This window comes from Bubalus bubalis, chromosome 2, assembly GCF_019923935.1.
Source record: "Bubalus bubalis isolate 160015118507 breed Murrah chromosome 2, NDDB_SH_1, whole genome shotgun sequence".
In the NCBI taxonomy this organism is placed as follows: domain Eukaryota; kingdom Metazoa; phylum Chordata; class Mammalia; order Artiodactyla; family Bovidae; genus Bubalus; species Bubalus bubalis.
The window spans coordinates 131,874,776-131,888,752 of NC_059158.1; the positions used below are offsets into that span (position 1 = coordinate 131,874,776).

The following is a 13,977-nucleotide window of genomic DNA, read 5'->3' on the forward strand; positions in this document are numbered from 1 at the left end:
TGTTAAGTCTGAGGTTCTAAAGATGTATCACTAAGAAATGGTACATGTATATTTCATGTTCTCTAATATGTTGTATAAGCACTTTGTAAATATTAGAGCAGTCCATGTTCAGAGTTTGCTTCATTAGCATCTCTGCATTTAGGTCAATAATAGCCTGCTCTTAATTCTTTAGAACCTTGTTTCACTTATTCATTCATCTGTTTAATCAATGAATATTACGCATCTACCATATGTCCAACTTTGTGGTGGTCACTGAGAATTCAAAACTGAATGTTAAAGTCCTTGCCTTAAGTAACCCACAATTTGAGGGAGAAGAAATGCAGAAGTAACACTAATGTAGAACACACTAAATGCTACAGTACAGATGAGTTGCAGTTATGGGAACACCTTTGTGAACTTTTGGAATGAACTTTTGGAAAGGGAAGCTTGGATGAACTTTTGGAATGGGAAGCTACAGGACACCAAAGAATGCTTTCGAAGGTGAAGTTTGAACCAAATCTGGAAGAAGACATACGACCATAATTCCTCCACCTATGAATGAGAACAATACCAACTCTGATTTGTTACATACAAGACACAGGCAAGAAAGGTTTGGAGGGACAGCTGTGAAATGAGCATCTTTCAGATCCCTGTCCCAGACTCTCATCAATTTGATCATAACTAGTAAACAGTCACATGCAAATCATACTCTCCCCTTTGTGGGCATCTTAAGATTCAAAAGTTGGTGAAAAAGAAACGTTAGGTAATGAAATAAAATTGAGCACAAAAGGTAAAGTCATAAGAGAATTCAGCTTTTTCACTTTTAAATCTGATACAGAAATACAATAAGACTACATTTTTTTAAATTGAATTTAAGACTTATAAAGACAAATATTTTGAAAAAGTAGAATGCATTCTCACCTGAAGGACTTTCCTAATTCTTTTCAGATTGTGAATTAAAAGTAGGTTTTTCTCTTTGGAAACACGGCCTAACTGTTCATCCAGTTGTATTAACAAGTTTTGAAGAAGAATTGTTGCCATAGTTTCATTGTTAGATGCTGCCTCCCTAAAAAACAAAAATGTTATTACACAGCAGGAAACAACTTATAAAAATGCCTACTTTTTACCATAATCATTTTAAAGTGATAAGCATTTAATGGTTTTAAAAATTAAATTGTATACACATGACAGTATATTCAACACCACTAATCATTAAGGAAATGCAAATCAAACCAGGAGATACCACTTCACACCTATTTGGATGGCTATTATCGAAAACACAAGATAAGTTTTGGTGAGGATGTTAAACTGGAACCTCCTTGTATATTGCCAATGGCAGTGGAAAACTGTACAGCCAGTGTAGAAAACAGTATGGAGATTCCTCAAATTATAAAGATAAAATTACATACAATTCCACTTCTGGGTAGATACTCAAAAGAACTGAAGCAGGGACTTGAGTAGATAATTTGTACATCAACATTTAAATCAGCTTTATTCACAATAGCTGAAAGAAGAAATCACTCAAATGTTCATTGAAGGATGAATATAGAAATGTAGTATATGCATAAACAAAATATTATTCAACCTTAAAAAGGAAGGAAATTCTGATACATGCTATATGAATGAACCTTGAAAGAATATGCTACATAAAATGTTGGTCACAAAATAACTAATTTGGTATGACTACACTTATATGAAGTACCTAGGCTAGTTAAATTAAGAGATAGAAAACAGTGGTTGCCAGGGGCTGGGGTGGAAAGAATGAGGGGTTATTATTTAATGAGGACACAGTTTCAGTTCAGTTTTAAGCTGAAAAAGTTCTGGAGATGGATGGTGGTGATGGATGTGCAACAATGTGAGTATGCTTAAGGCCACTAAGCTGAACACCTAACAAATGTTAAAATGGTAAATTTTATGTTATGCATATTTTATCACAGTAAAAATTTTAAGAAGACAAAAGCAAAAAAAAAAAAATTGTATAAGGTGACTGGAGCTTCCAAAAATGTTTGTAAAACATATTAAGAAAAAATGTTTATTTTATTGAGTCTATGGTGGAGAATTGATATAAACAATAGACTTACTTCTTGGCTTTTTAATACTTAGAAAATCACTGGGGGTTGGCTTATAAAAACAAAGCACTAGAACCATAAAGGTTTAATCTACAATGGATGAAACCAGAAAGGACAATGATTCTTCTCCCTTAAGGAAGCTTTCCAAAGCCTCAAAGAAAGTTCTGTACCTGAAAAGAATGTATCTACTGAGTTAAAAGTGGACCATAGAGTAAGTCCATGTGTAAGTCCTCTAGGGAAAATACAATAACATTTGATCCTACCAGTCCTGATTTTCAATCCACTGGGCCAGCAGATGCCGAATTTCCATAGGAAAGTTGTCATCATAGAATTGATCAACTTGCTCCAAAAATTTTATTTCTAACTGTTGGACTTGATTCCACTGAGACATGCTATAAAGAGGAAAAAATAGAACTTAAAAATAATGTTAATTAACAAGTATGGTACATATTTCTTTTCCATTTTTGGATTTCAGACAAAGACAATGTTATCCATTAAGTAACTAGAGAAAAAAAAATTATTTTATAGTCACTCAGAAACAAGAAAATGTTTTCAATCCAAAGATAATGCAGTTCTGAACTTTTTCCTAAGGCATTCCTAAGGAAGGAAAAAGGATTCTTTTTCTACCCAGAGCCATATTTTTATTTGTTCTAAAAGAAATGCCAGATCCACCTTCTCTAGAAAGCTTTCATTCCCCCTCAAAACCCCTCACATCTGTCTACACAGATGTGTGTATTCTCAACAATCTCCTTCCCTAGTCTGTGCTCCCTCTCACTATTAATTAGACCTTGAGCAACTTGAAGGCAAACAACAAACTAAACTATATCTCCTAAGATTCTCTTAAGGCTTTATATGTGCTGCATCAGTCGCTCAGTCTTTCCGACTTTTTGTGACTCCATAGACTGTAGACCACCAGTCTCTTCTGTTCATGGAATTCTCCAGGCAGGAATACTGGAGTATGTTGCCATTCTCTTCTCCAGGGGATCTTCCCAAACCAGGAACCGAACCCGGGTCTCCCGCATTTCAGGTGGATTCTTCACGATCTGAGCCACCAGGGACACCTGATGTGAGGACTACCCAACAAAAGCTTCTTTTATATAAAACTGTCCAATCTCTTTTTATTTCAGATTTGTCTGGCTTCTAGAGTCAGTCATATTCTTAGACTTCTAGTCTCAGTCTTACCTATATGAAGAGTTTCATGTGGGCTTTTCTTTCAGTTCAAAATACCTCTGAACAAAGAAATACTTTCATTTCTCTCTGGAATGATCAACTATTGCTGGGCAAAGCTTTTAAAGTCTACTTGTAATCAGTCTCTGATGTGTATCTGACAGTGGTTAAACCCTCAACATACTGAAGAAGAAACCACTTGATATGCAGTTGGTGGTGTGTCATAAAACAAAAGTATGTGTTTCCCCAACATAACCCCATTCTGTCCAATTTAGAAGCTTTAGACGTATTTCTTAACTCAAGGAAATGAATATGACATCTCTCCTTGAAATTACAGTATTTTATTTTCCCCAAAGTCAAATTCTTTATTGTTTTGTCACTAATTCTAGATCAAACAAAGAAACCTTTTATGTGATCAATCACAATGGTGTTTCAACTTACCCTGTAGGTATATTAAGATTTCCTTTTGCTTACAGAACATTATGATGATAAATTTCGCAGGTTTCAAAGGGAACCATTTCAGGAGCACCTTTTGTATTTAAAAAAAGATTAATGCCAATGTTTTGCTAAAAGAAAGTGACTGGACAAAAATTTTTTCACTTTCCTATCACTTTATATTTATACATATAATCCTAGGTGAAAGTGCTCAGTAAGTACTCATTAAGAGAAGAATGAGTGGGTCTCTGGATGCTGTAAATAGCACAGGTGGCTAGTATTATTCTGGCTTTAAAATGAAAAGAAAAAAAAATCTGAGGGACACAAAAGCAAAATGACTCTTGCCCAAGACACACAGCTCCTAAAGAACAACCTGAGGTCTCCTGACACTACACATGGTTGTCTTTCCTGACGTTGGGTGTATACATATTCCTCTCAAAATTGCAACATGTGTTGCCATGCTACTATCCCCATGTCTCTGCTCAATCAGTTTATTCTAGCGAATGACAAAAGAACAGGTGCTGAGAATAGCATTATAATTGTAACTGCTACTATTGTTCAATCTCTGCTATGATCTGGATGAAAATCTATTTTCTAACTAAGAATTAACTGGACTGAACCCATCCTAAAGTTAGATAGATCACTCCTAGGATCTGAGTCCACCCTCCAGAGAGATGAACACAAGGCTGAACGGGGGAAAGACAGGTTTATAGACTCAGGACACTCTTTTCTGTTGCAGCCTCTAATAATGCCTTTAAAGGACCTAAAAACACCTTCACTCTCTAAGGGCTAATTGTTCCCATCCCAAGAAAACTACCCAGCATTTCTTTTGAAGACTGAGTGCCTGCCTAGTCTCTTTGAATGCCTGGCCCTAGAAGAAGCCTGATAAACAGGCGTTTTGTCCTACCGCCTGGGGGCTAACGCTGCCGCTTTGGGGTTCTGTGAAAAGGGGGCGACTTACCCTAAAACATCACTGCTCTTATCAAAGCCTCAATCACTGGCTACCTCCGTCGCGGGCTTCTGGCTGAAACCCAGGCCAGCAATCTAATGCCAGGCATGAGAGTTAAGAGCCGCTGGCTAAGAAAGTGAAGCGGGGGCCACACTAGGCGCGGACACACCCCCGCTGCAGCCACAGCGGTCGCACCCACCCAAGTTCACAGTCTCCCGGGCAGAGTGCCCGGGTCTTGCGCGGAGAGACCCGCGCCACCGCGAACCTTTGAATCATGGAGTCGACCGCTTGTTTCTAAAACTACTCTTCCTCAGCTAGATTACCGTGAAGTAACTGTCAACACAGCACGGGCGCGGCAAAACCTCAGCAGCGTCCTGCAGAACCACGTCCTGGCCCGCCCTCCTCCAGAGAAGCCACGCCAAGGTGCTGTCTGCCGCCTTACCTGGCTCCCTCTGCCCGCGTCCCAGGCGGTGCTCAAGTCCTGGGTCGGAATCGCCCAGCGCGGTCCCCCAGGACCTAGCCGCTGACGCCTCCGTCAGAGAGGATTTGCATTTCTCCTCCTACTTGAGGCTTTCCTGTGCGTCAGTGTTAGAACCTCCGGTACTTTACTAGGGTCGTTCCCACCCACTGCCTATTCTAGAAATGCTAAAGAGCAGAAACAGGTTGAAGCCACCACGCGGGGCGCCCTCTCCTCATCCCCATCAATCACTCCAGCCACTCCCTGTGGCCCGAGGGGGTCAGGAAGAAGCGGGTGGGTGGGGGCCACACTCTTTTTCTTCCGGTTTCCCCAGACTGAGAGCCCCTGCAGACTTACTTGTGCCGCGCTTAGTCGCTCAGTCGTGTCCGACTCTTTGCGACCCCATCCATGGACTGTAGCCGGCCAGGAGGATTCTCCAGGCAAGAACTACTGGAGTGGATTGCCATGCCCTCTTCCAGGGGATCGTCCCAACCCAGGGATCGAACCCAGGTCTCCCTCATTGCCAGCAGATTCTTTACCGACTGAACTATCAGGGAAGCGCAGACTTACTTGCCCCGACCTAAATTCCTGGCTTCCCGGCTTCCTCCCTACAGACTCTACTCACCACTGTGGGAGCCAGCCCCAGGGATGAAAGGAGTGGGTCGCCAGGATGAAAACAGCCAATGGAAGACTTCACTGTGCGCGGATTCTAACAGGGTCTGCTCATCAGCAGGAGAACCTCACCAAGCGGCTGGGACCAGCTCCTGCGCAGGTGGACACCTGCCCTTACCAGCCCAGAATCATCCTCCCCTACCCAGTAGCTACGTCTGATTGCAGGGGGATATGTTTCTTCTTCTGTGAGGTGGACTGGTTCTAGAACCCCAGAGCTGGAGGGAGCCTTGGCCTCATCTGGTTCTGACTCCTCTTTCCTATCTGGAGAGACACGGGGACCAAAGAGGTGACCCGAGTTACTCAATGATTTACCTGCGAAGACTGGATAAGAACCTGGGGGGTTCAACTACCTCCTAAGTGCTGTTTTCTTTTCATCTCTGAGCCAGATGTTAACATCCCCTGACATGCAGTAAGAGTTCTACAAAAGTTCAGGAAAATAAAGACACAAAAACAAAAACAGACGATAGACTAAAGGAGGTAGAAAGAACAACTCAATCTGTTTATGCACATGCCTGGAGAGATCTGCCAAGGTCAAAGGCCTTGCTTCACAGAATGGTGCTAGCCAGCATCACAGAGGATTCTCCTCCTCTTTCAGGAGATATCATCATGTGATTAAATTTACCACCCCTCTCCCTCACTTACAAAGAACAAGTCAATCAACCCCAAAGTCAAACATCTAAATTCAAAGTCATCATCTAAATTCATTTGTCAGGTAGAGCTGGTCCTGGTTGCTTGCTCACTGGGCAGTTTCCAGGAACTTATGCTGCTCTGTCCCCACCTGAAGGAAGTGCCTCATCTGGGCTGCTCCAGCAGCCATGGGGCAAAGCCTGGTTTTCTTCAGGGGACATGGACAGTGCCTTATAGGAAAAAGTCCAAATTCTTGGCGCTCAAAGTTCTGTTCAACTTGGTCCTAACCTCTTTCAGAAACTTCTCTCCCCCACCCTCCTGGCCCACCCTGAGAGCCCACGATCTGATGTAGATCAGTCTCCTCTGCTTTCTAGATTATCCTCTCATATTTTAGTACTGATGCTCCCTTCAGCTGCAGTTTCTTCCCCAACTTGTCTACTCACTGAAATCCTCTCCTTCTCAAGTGAAGATTTCACCAATGACTCCAACCCTGTAAGCAACTTTTCCCTGCTCTGAATTCTGATCATGTCCAAGCTAATGCTGTCCAAGAGAAATAAAATGCAAGCAACATATGTTCACTTTTCTAGTAGCCATGTTAGAAAAGGAAAAAGTAACAATTAAATTACTTTTAATACTGTAAATAACCCAATACATATAGAATATTAACATTTCAGCATATAATCAGTATAAAAAGTTACTAATGAGAGACAGCATTCAATATACAAAAGATCCCACTATATAGCACAGGGAACTACATTTAATATCATATATATGTATATTATATACAAAACTGATTCACTTTGCTGGGTACCAGGAACTAACACAACATTGTAAATCAACTGTACTTCAATTTTTTAAACTTAAAGAAAAAAGAAGACTGAGAGAAAATACTCCTTACTTCATACGAAATCTTTGAAGTCTGGTGTGTACTTGCCATTTTAGTTAGGAGTCTCCACATTTCAAGTGCTTAATAGCCACATGTGGCTAGTGGCTACCATATTGGACAGTGTAGAACTAGCCCACTCATTTAACACTTTTCACTTCCTGCCTTACAACATTAGTCACATTGGTTTTGTGGGTCTTTATCATCATTATAGTCAACTATTGAGTGACTGCTATAGAAAGCTGAGAGTTTGTTCCCTTCTCTTAAAAACCTCACCTTGGGATACTCCCAGCGGTATTCCAACTGTTTGGTCTCAAGACACCTTTATACTCTTAAAAAAATTGTTGACAACCCCAAAGAATTTTTGTGTATTTCTATTCTGTATTTGTTTTTAATTATTGTACTCAAAATTAACTCTGAAAGTTAAAACATCTATTCATTTAAAATTATAGTCATAAACCCACTATGTGCTAAACATTTTAAAATGGAAAACAAGCATATTTTCCAACAGACAGGCAAAATAGAAGATTGGCGTTGATTTACATTTTTAGAAATCTCTTTAATGTCTGATTTGAGAAAAGACAGCCACTTCTACATTTAATTTATTGCAAAATATTGTTTTTCTTAAAGTATCTGGAGAAAATCTGGACTTACATAGATACGTAACTAGAAAAGGGAAGAACATTTTAATCTTTTTCAGATAATATTGGTATTCTTCTTTGGTACCACACCAAAACTCAACAAGTGGTAATTCCTTAAGAGTTAGTTGTATTGTGGAATGTGAAGCTGTATCAGCAAACTTTACATATACTGTTACATTAAAGTCCATTGGTATACCTTGTTTTTTGAATTGAACTCTTAACACACTCAGAATTTTGTAATATCACACATTGTTCAGTTTGGAAAATATTGGTTCACTGAATTACACAACTCTTCCAAATGCTGACACACTTCAACATACAATAACAGAAAATCACGGTAGTTAACATCACCACTGATCTCTTTAGAAAAGTGTTTTAAGTATTGTTGTTTAGTCACTAAGTTGGGTCTGACTCTTTTCAACACCAAGGACTGTAGCCCACCAGTCTGCTCTGTCCATGGGATTTCTCAGGCAAGAATACTGGGGTAGGTTGCCATTTTCTTCTCCAAGGTATCTCCTTGACCCAAGGATCAAGCACCTGTCTCCTGCATTGGCAGGCAGATTCTTCACTGCTGAGCCACCAGGGAAGCCCCATTTTAAGTATTAGAAAGCTGTTAAATTCATGATGACAGATACAAGTTTTCCAAACTTGCTTAAAAGCTCCGGTTTTGTTAATGGCAACAGATATTGCCAACTGTTTTCCTTGAAGTGATAGCTCACTTTGTTTTCAGGAAAATGTCTTCCAAATGCCCAAGTCTTCATAGCCATAGTCAGTCATTTTTTTCAAGTAAAAATGGCCAGGACAGTGGGTGGACAACTTAAAGAATCACATAATTTCTTTTCTTTGAAGTGACCATTGTATATTAGTATGTGTATGTCCCATTTCATCACACAGAATATTAAAGAGACATGGATTCAAGATCTGAGATTTAATACAATAATATGTTTTCCTACTTTTTTGTAAATTCTTAACTCACACTGGCATTTAAAAAAATTTAGGGACTTCCACGGTGGTCCAGTCGTTAAGAATATTCCTTGCAACACAAGGGACACTGATTTGATCCCTGGTCCAAGAAGATCCCACATGCCACAGAACAACTAAGCCCATGCACCACAATTACTGAGCCCACAGGCTGCAACCAACTATAGCCTGTGCTCCACAACGAGAGAAGCCGCCACTATGAGAAGCCTACACAGCACAACTGGAGAGTAGCCCGCACTCTCCAAACCTAGAGAAAGCCTGTGCACAGCAACAGAGAGCCAGCGCAGCCAATACATAAATAAGTAAATAAAAACTGAAGTGTGTGGTGGTGAAGAATGCAGTGAATACTAGGATAATTTGGCACCGTACCTTGGTTCATTCTAAGGCACCAAGATTACCCATCATGGCTTTGGTGCTATCAATGTAGATGTCAACAAAGTGAAAAGGCAAACCAGTATTATTATGAAATAGTGCTACCCTGGAGGACTACTCCCAGGGGTCCTCAGACAACACTTTCGGAATCCTTGCTCCGTGCACCATCTCCTGTCTACTGTAGTCAGTTACCCAGAGTTCTAGATCATGACGGAATCTCCACTCAAATGAACAGTCTCTTGGTTTCAAACATACACTTAAATTCTGGTTCTTTTCCTATTTCACAAACTAAGCCAGGCTTCTAGGAAAGGGTATCCTTATATCCCCCTTGCTTCTCTTTCTTTGAATTAAATCTAAAAAGCTAGGTCCCCAATTTCTTGACCCTATGCTGGCCTTGGCCTCATCAGCGCCTTGTCAGAAACAAACAAAACAAAAACAGAAAACCTCAAACCAACCTTCCCCAAAACAATTCAAAGCAAATCAAACAAAAGCATTCTAATGTGAAATCCCCATAAAGTTTCCCAAACCCAAAGATCTTCAGAGATTTCTCTCCACTTTAAATTGTCCCCTAACTGCCCTCTTATAAGCCCTACTGCTGTTTTGTTTTGTTTTCTTTCGTCTCATCTTAAGACGGAAATAACAGCTTGTAGACTTCCTGAAATATAGATTCTAGTACTCATTTTGCCACTTTCTAGCAGTACAAAGTTGGATTAGCTACCTAACCTCTGAGTTCCAAACTACCCATAAAAATGGCAATATCATAGCCCATACAAAATCGCTGAGAAGATTCAAAGGTCTAATGTCAGGAATGAGATAAGGAAAAATGCTCAGTAGCTGTTGTGAATAGAATAATAAACATAGCCAGATTGTAAGAAACTTTGGAGGTCACTAGGTTAATAAACTCCATTTTCCCTTCCCCCTGGTTGTACAGACAGGGTTTCAAATGGAGATGGGATGAAGACAGGTAAGGTGAGGTAAACAGGTTCACATCTGTAAGTCGGTGGCAGAGAGGATTCAGTCTGTTCTTCTGACTGTTTTTTCCGCTATGCTCAGGAGATCTGTTTGTTTTGGAGGCCGTGAGACAGGAAGAGAAGGGGTGTCACTTTTCCCTCCACGGGATACAAGCCACCTCCACCTTCTCCCCAATTCTTATACAAAGAACATAAACATTTGTTTGTTTTGATTTTTGTGGTGGCACCTTACCTCTCTGTCCAAGCTTCCTCTCTTGTGTGTCCCAAGGCAACAGGGGTAGGTTAGCTGATTGGACCGACAGAATACATACACACAGAAAGTACACTGGATTCCAAGGTAGCTAGTATCAAATGAGCGGTACACAGGATTATTGGAACAAGGCAGTCTGGCATGGGTCTTACCAGCTCATCTGTGTAGGTCACTCAAGCTCAATCAAAAAACAGAGACAATGCCTTGTGCTAAGGGTTTCAGTTCAGTTCAGTCGCTCAGTCGTGTCCGACTCTTTGCGACCCCATGGACTGCAGCACGCTGGGCCTCCCTGTCTATCACCGAATCCTGGAGTTGACTCAAACTCATGTCCATCGCATCGGTGATGCCATCCAACCATCTCATCCTCTGTCATCCCCTTCTCCTCCTGCCTTCAGTCTTTCCCAGCATCAGGGTCTTTTCAAACGAGTCAGCTCTTCACATCAGGTATTAGAGTTTCAGCTTCAGCTTCAGTCTTTCCAATGAATATTCAGGACTGATTTCCTTTAGGATGGACTGGATAGATCTCCTTGCAGTCCAAGGGACTCTCAAGAGTCTTCTCCAACACCACAGTTCAAAAGCATCAATTCTTCAGCACTCAGCTTTCTTTATAGTCCAACTCTCAGATCCATACAAGACTACTGAAAAAACCATAGCCTTGACTGGTTGGACCTTTGTTGGCAAAGTAATGTCTCTGCTCTTTAAGATGCTGTTTAGGTTGATCATAACTTTTCTCCCAAGAAGTAAGCATCTTTTAATTTCATGGCTGCAGTCACCATCTACAGTGACTTTGGAGCCCGAAAAAGTAAAGTTTGCCACTGTTTCAACTGTTTCTCCATCTATTTGCCATGAAGTGATGGAACTGGATTGCCATGATCTTTGTTTTCTGATTGTTGGGCTTTAAGCCAACTTTTTCACTCTCTGCTTTCACTTTCATCAAGAGGCTCTTTAGCTCTTCATTTCTGCCATAAGGGTGGTGTCACCTGCATATCTGAAGTTATTGATATTTCTCTGGAAATCTTTATTCCAGCTTGTGCTTCATCCAGCCCAACGTTTCTTATGATGTACTCTGCATATAAGTTAAATAAGCACAGTGACAATATACAGCCTTGATGTACTCCTTGTCCTATCTGGAACCAGTCTGTTGTTCCATGTCCAGTTCTAACTGTTGCTTCCCTGACCTGCATACAGATTTCTCAGGAGGCAGGTCAGGTGGCTTGGTATTCCCATCTCTTTAATAATTTTCCACAGTTTATTGTGATCCACACAGTCAAAGGCTTTAGCATAGTCAATAAAGCAGAAATAGATGTTTTTCTGGAACTCTCTTGCTTTTTTGATAATCCAGTGGATGTTGGCAATTTGATCGCTGGTTCCTCTGCCTTTCCTAAAACCAGCTTAAACATCTGGAAGTTCATGGTTCACATATTGCTGAAGCCTGGCTAGGAGAATTTTGAGCATTACTTTACTAGCATGTGAGATGAGTGCAATTGTGTGGTAGTTTGAGCATTCTTTGGCATTGCCTTTCTTTGGGATTGGAATCTGAATCTGAAAACTGACCTTTTCCAGTCCTGTGGCCACTGCTGAGTTTTCCAAATTTGCTGGCATATTGAGTGCAGCACTTTCACAGCATCTTCTTTTGGATTTGAAAGCTCAATTGGAATTCCATCACCTCCACTAGCTTTGTTCGTAGTGATACTTCCTAAGGCCCACTTGACTTCACACTCCAGGATGTCTGGCTCTAGGTGGGTGATCACACCATTTTGATTATCTGGGTCATGAAGATCTATTTTGTACAGTTCTTCTGTGTATTCTTGCCACCTCTTTTAAGATCTTCTGCTTCTGTTAGGTCCATACCGTTTCTGTCCTTTATTGAGCTGTTTCATTGCATGAAATGTTCCCTGCTGTTGCTGCTAAGTCGCTGCAGTCATGTCTGACTCTGTGCGACCCCATAGACGGCAGCCCACCAGGCTCCCCCATCCCTGGGATTCTCCAGGCAAGAATACTGGAGTGGGTTGCCATTTCCTTCTCCAATGCATGAAAGTGAAAAGTGAAAGTGAAGTCGCTCAGTCCTGTCCAACCCTGGGTATCTCTAATTTTCTTGAAGAGATCTCTAGTCTTTCCCGTTCTATTGTTTTCCTCTATTTCTTTGCACTCATCACTGAGGTAGGCTTTCTTATCTCTCCTTGCTATTCTTTGTAAGCTAAGGGCTTTGTAACCTAAGGGCTTTGTAAGCTAAGGCCTTGCTACCTATCTTAAGTCCAATTCCCAATGACAGTGCTCCCTCTACTGTCCCCTCTAAAACATTGCAAATTATAAATCTGCCTTCCCCTACTCATTCCATCCCCCTACTCCACCCCACCTCTCACCTCCTTACCCGCCCCCCACCACCCCCCACCCTGCAATAGAACTTTTTTTTTTGGCCACCTGATGCGAGGAACCGACTCATTGAAATAGATCCTGATAAAGGGAAATATGGAAGGTAGAAAGAGAAGGGGACAGCAGACGATGAGATGATTGGATAGCCTCAACCAACTCAATGAACTTGAGTTTGAGCAAGCTGGTGGAGATAGTGAAGGACGGGGAAGCCTGGCATGCTGCAGTCTATGGGGTCCCAAAGAGTCTGACATGACTGAGCCACTGAATAACAACAACTTTTTCAGCTCTAACTCCTTGGCAGGCAAGGGCTGAGAACTTCACATGCATTGTTAAAACAATGCTAATCCTTACAACATACCCCAGGATTAAGTATTATTCTTATCATCAAGTGACAGATAAGGAGATAATGAGGCTGGAGGATCTGGTAAATCTTAATCAAATAAGGGGACAGTTTCAGGATTCAAACGCCAGACTGTCTGACTCCAGAAACATTTGTAACTGTTCAGCTTTACTAAAAAAAAACCTTACCTGCTCTGATAATAAAAGCAATAAATTGCTCAGAGAGTTAAGGAAGAGGTAAATTTAAGGATCTAAACACAAATTCCAAAATACACTCATTACATAGTCTATTGGTTAGAGATGATGCGTATCCTCTGATTCTCCAGCATTTCTATGGAGCATATGGACAATAAGCCATGCATTTAAAAGTCCTTGATGTATCATGATAATAGGCACATTGCCAACAGTGTTCCAAAACATTTAGCAAATTACATGCTTCTATAGCATCTTGTTTATACTGTACATGAGGTGAGTGTTTCTATTGAGCCACAAATGAGACAATGAAGTTTGACAGCAGGCTAGGATATTTGAGTTGTAGACTTTTCCAAAAAAATTCTGCTTATGTGGACAGTTAAATAGCCCTTAACCACCTCATTTTATTTTGTGTATTTTTCATATGCAATTCTCTCTCTGGACTGAATATTTAGGGAGTCAGGACTAAATGCTCATTTTCTTTGTGTTTTAGTGTTCAGCTCAGTGCCTGGAACAGAGCAGGTTTTCAAGAAATGTTTACTGAACAGAAGAGTTGATGAAGGACTCCATCATCAAAGTCTGTTCTGAAAAGCGCTCTCTCTAGTGACTTTCCTTGTCAA

General features: G+C 40.9%; 1 protein-coding gene across 6 annotated transcripts in view; it reads right to left on the bottom strand.

Annotated features, from left to right (window-relative positions):
* The window catches only part of STAT4 (signal transducer and activator of transcription 4), a 136,455-nt gene that overhangs the window by 99,978 nt on the left and 22,500 nt on the right, over positions 1-13,977 (bottom strand). For 2 of the 6 annotated variants that reach the window (XM_044936612.2, XM_025277680.3), the window contains exons 1-3: positions 5,042-5,195; positions 2,312-2,440; positions 901-1,045 (exon numbers count right to left, since the gene is read on the bottom strand). In XM_044936612.2, coding sequence (XP_044792547.1) covers positions 901-1,045; positions 2,312-2,439 — 273 coding nt within the window. In that variant the 5' untranslated portion in view covers position 2,440; positions 5,042-5,195. The other 4 variants (XM_025277696.3, XM_044936605.2, XM_025277690.3 and 1 more) reach the window with 4 other exon arrangements.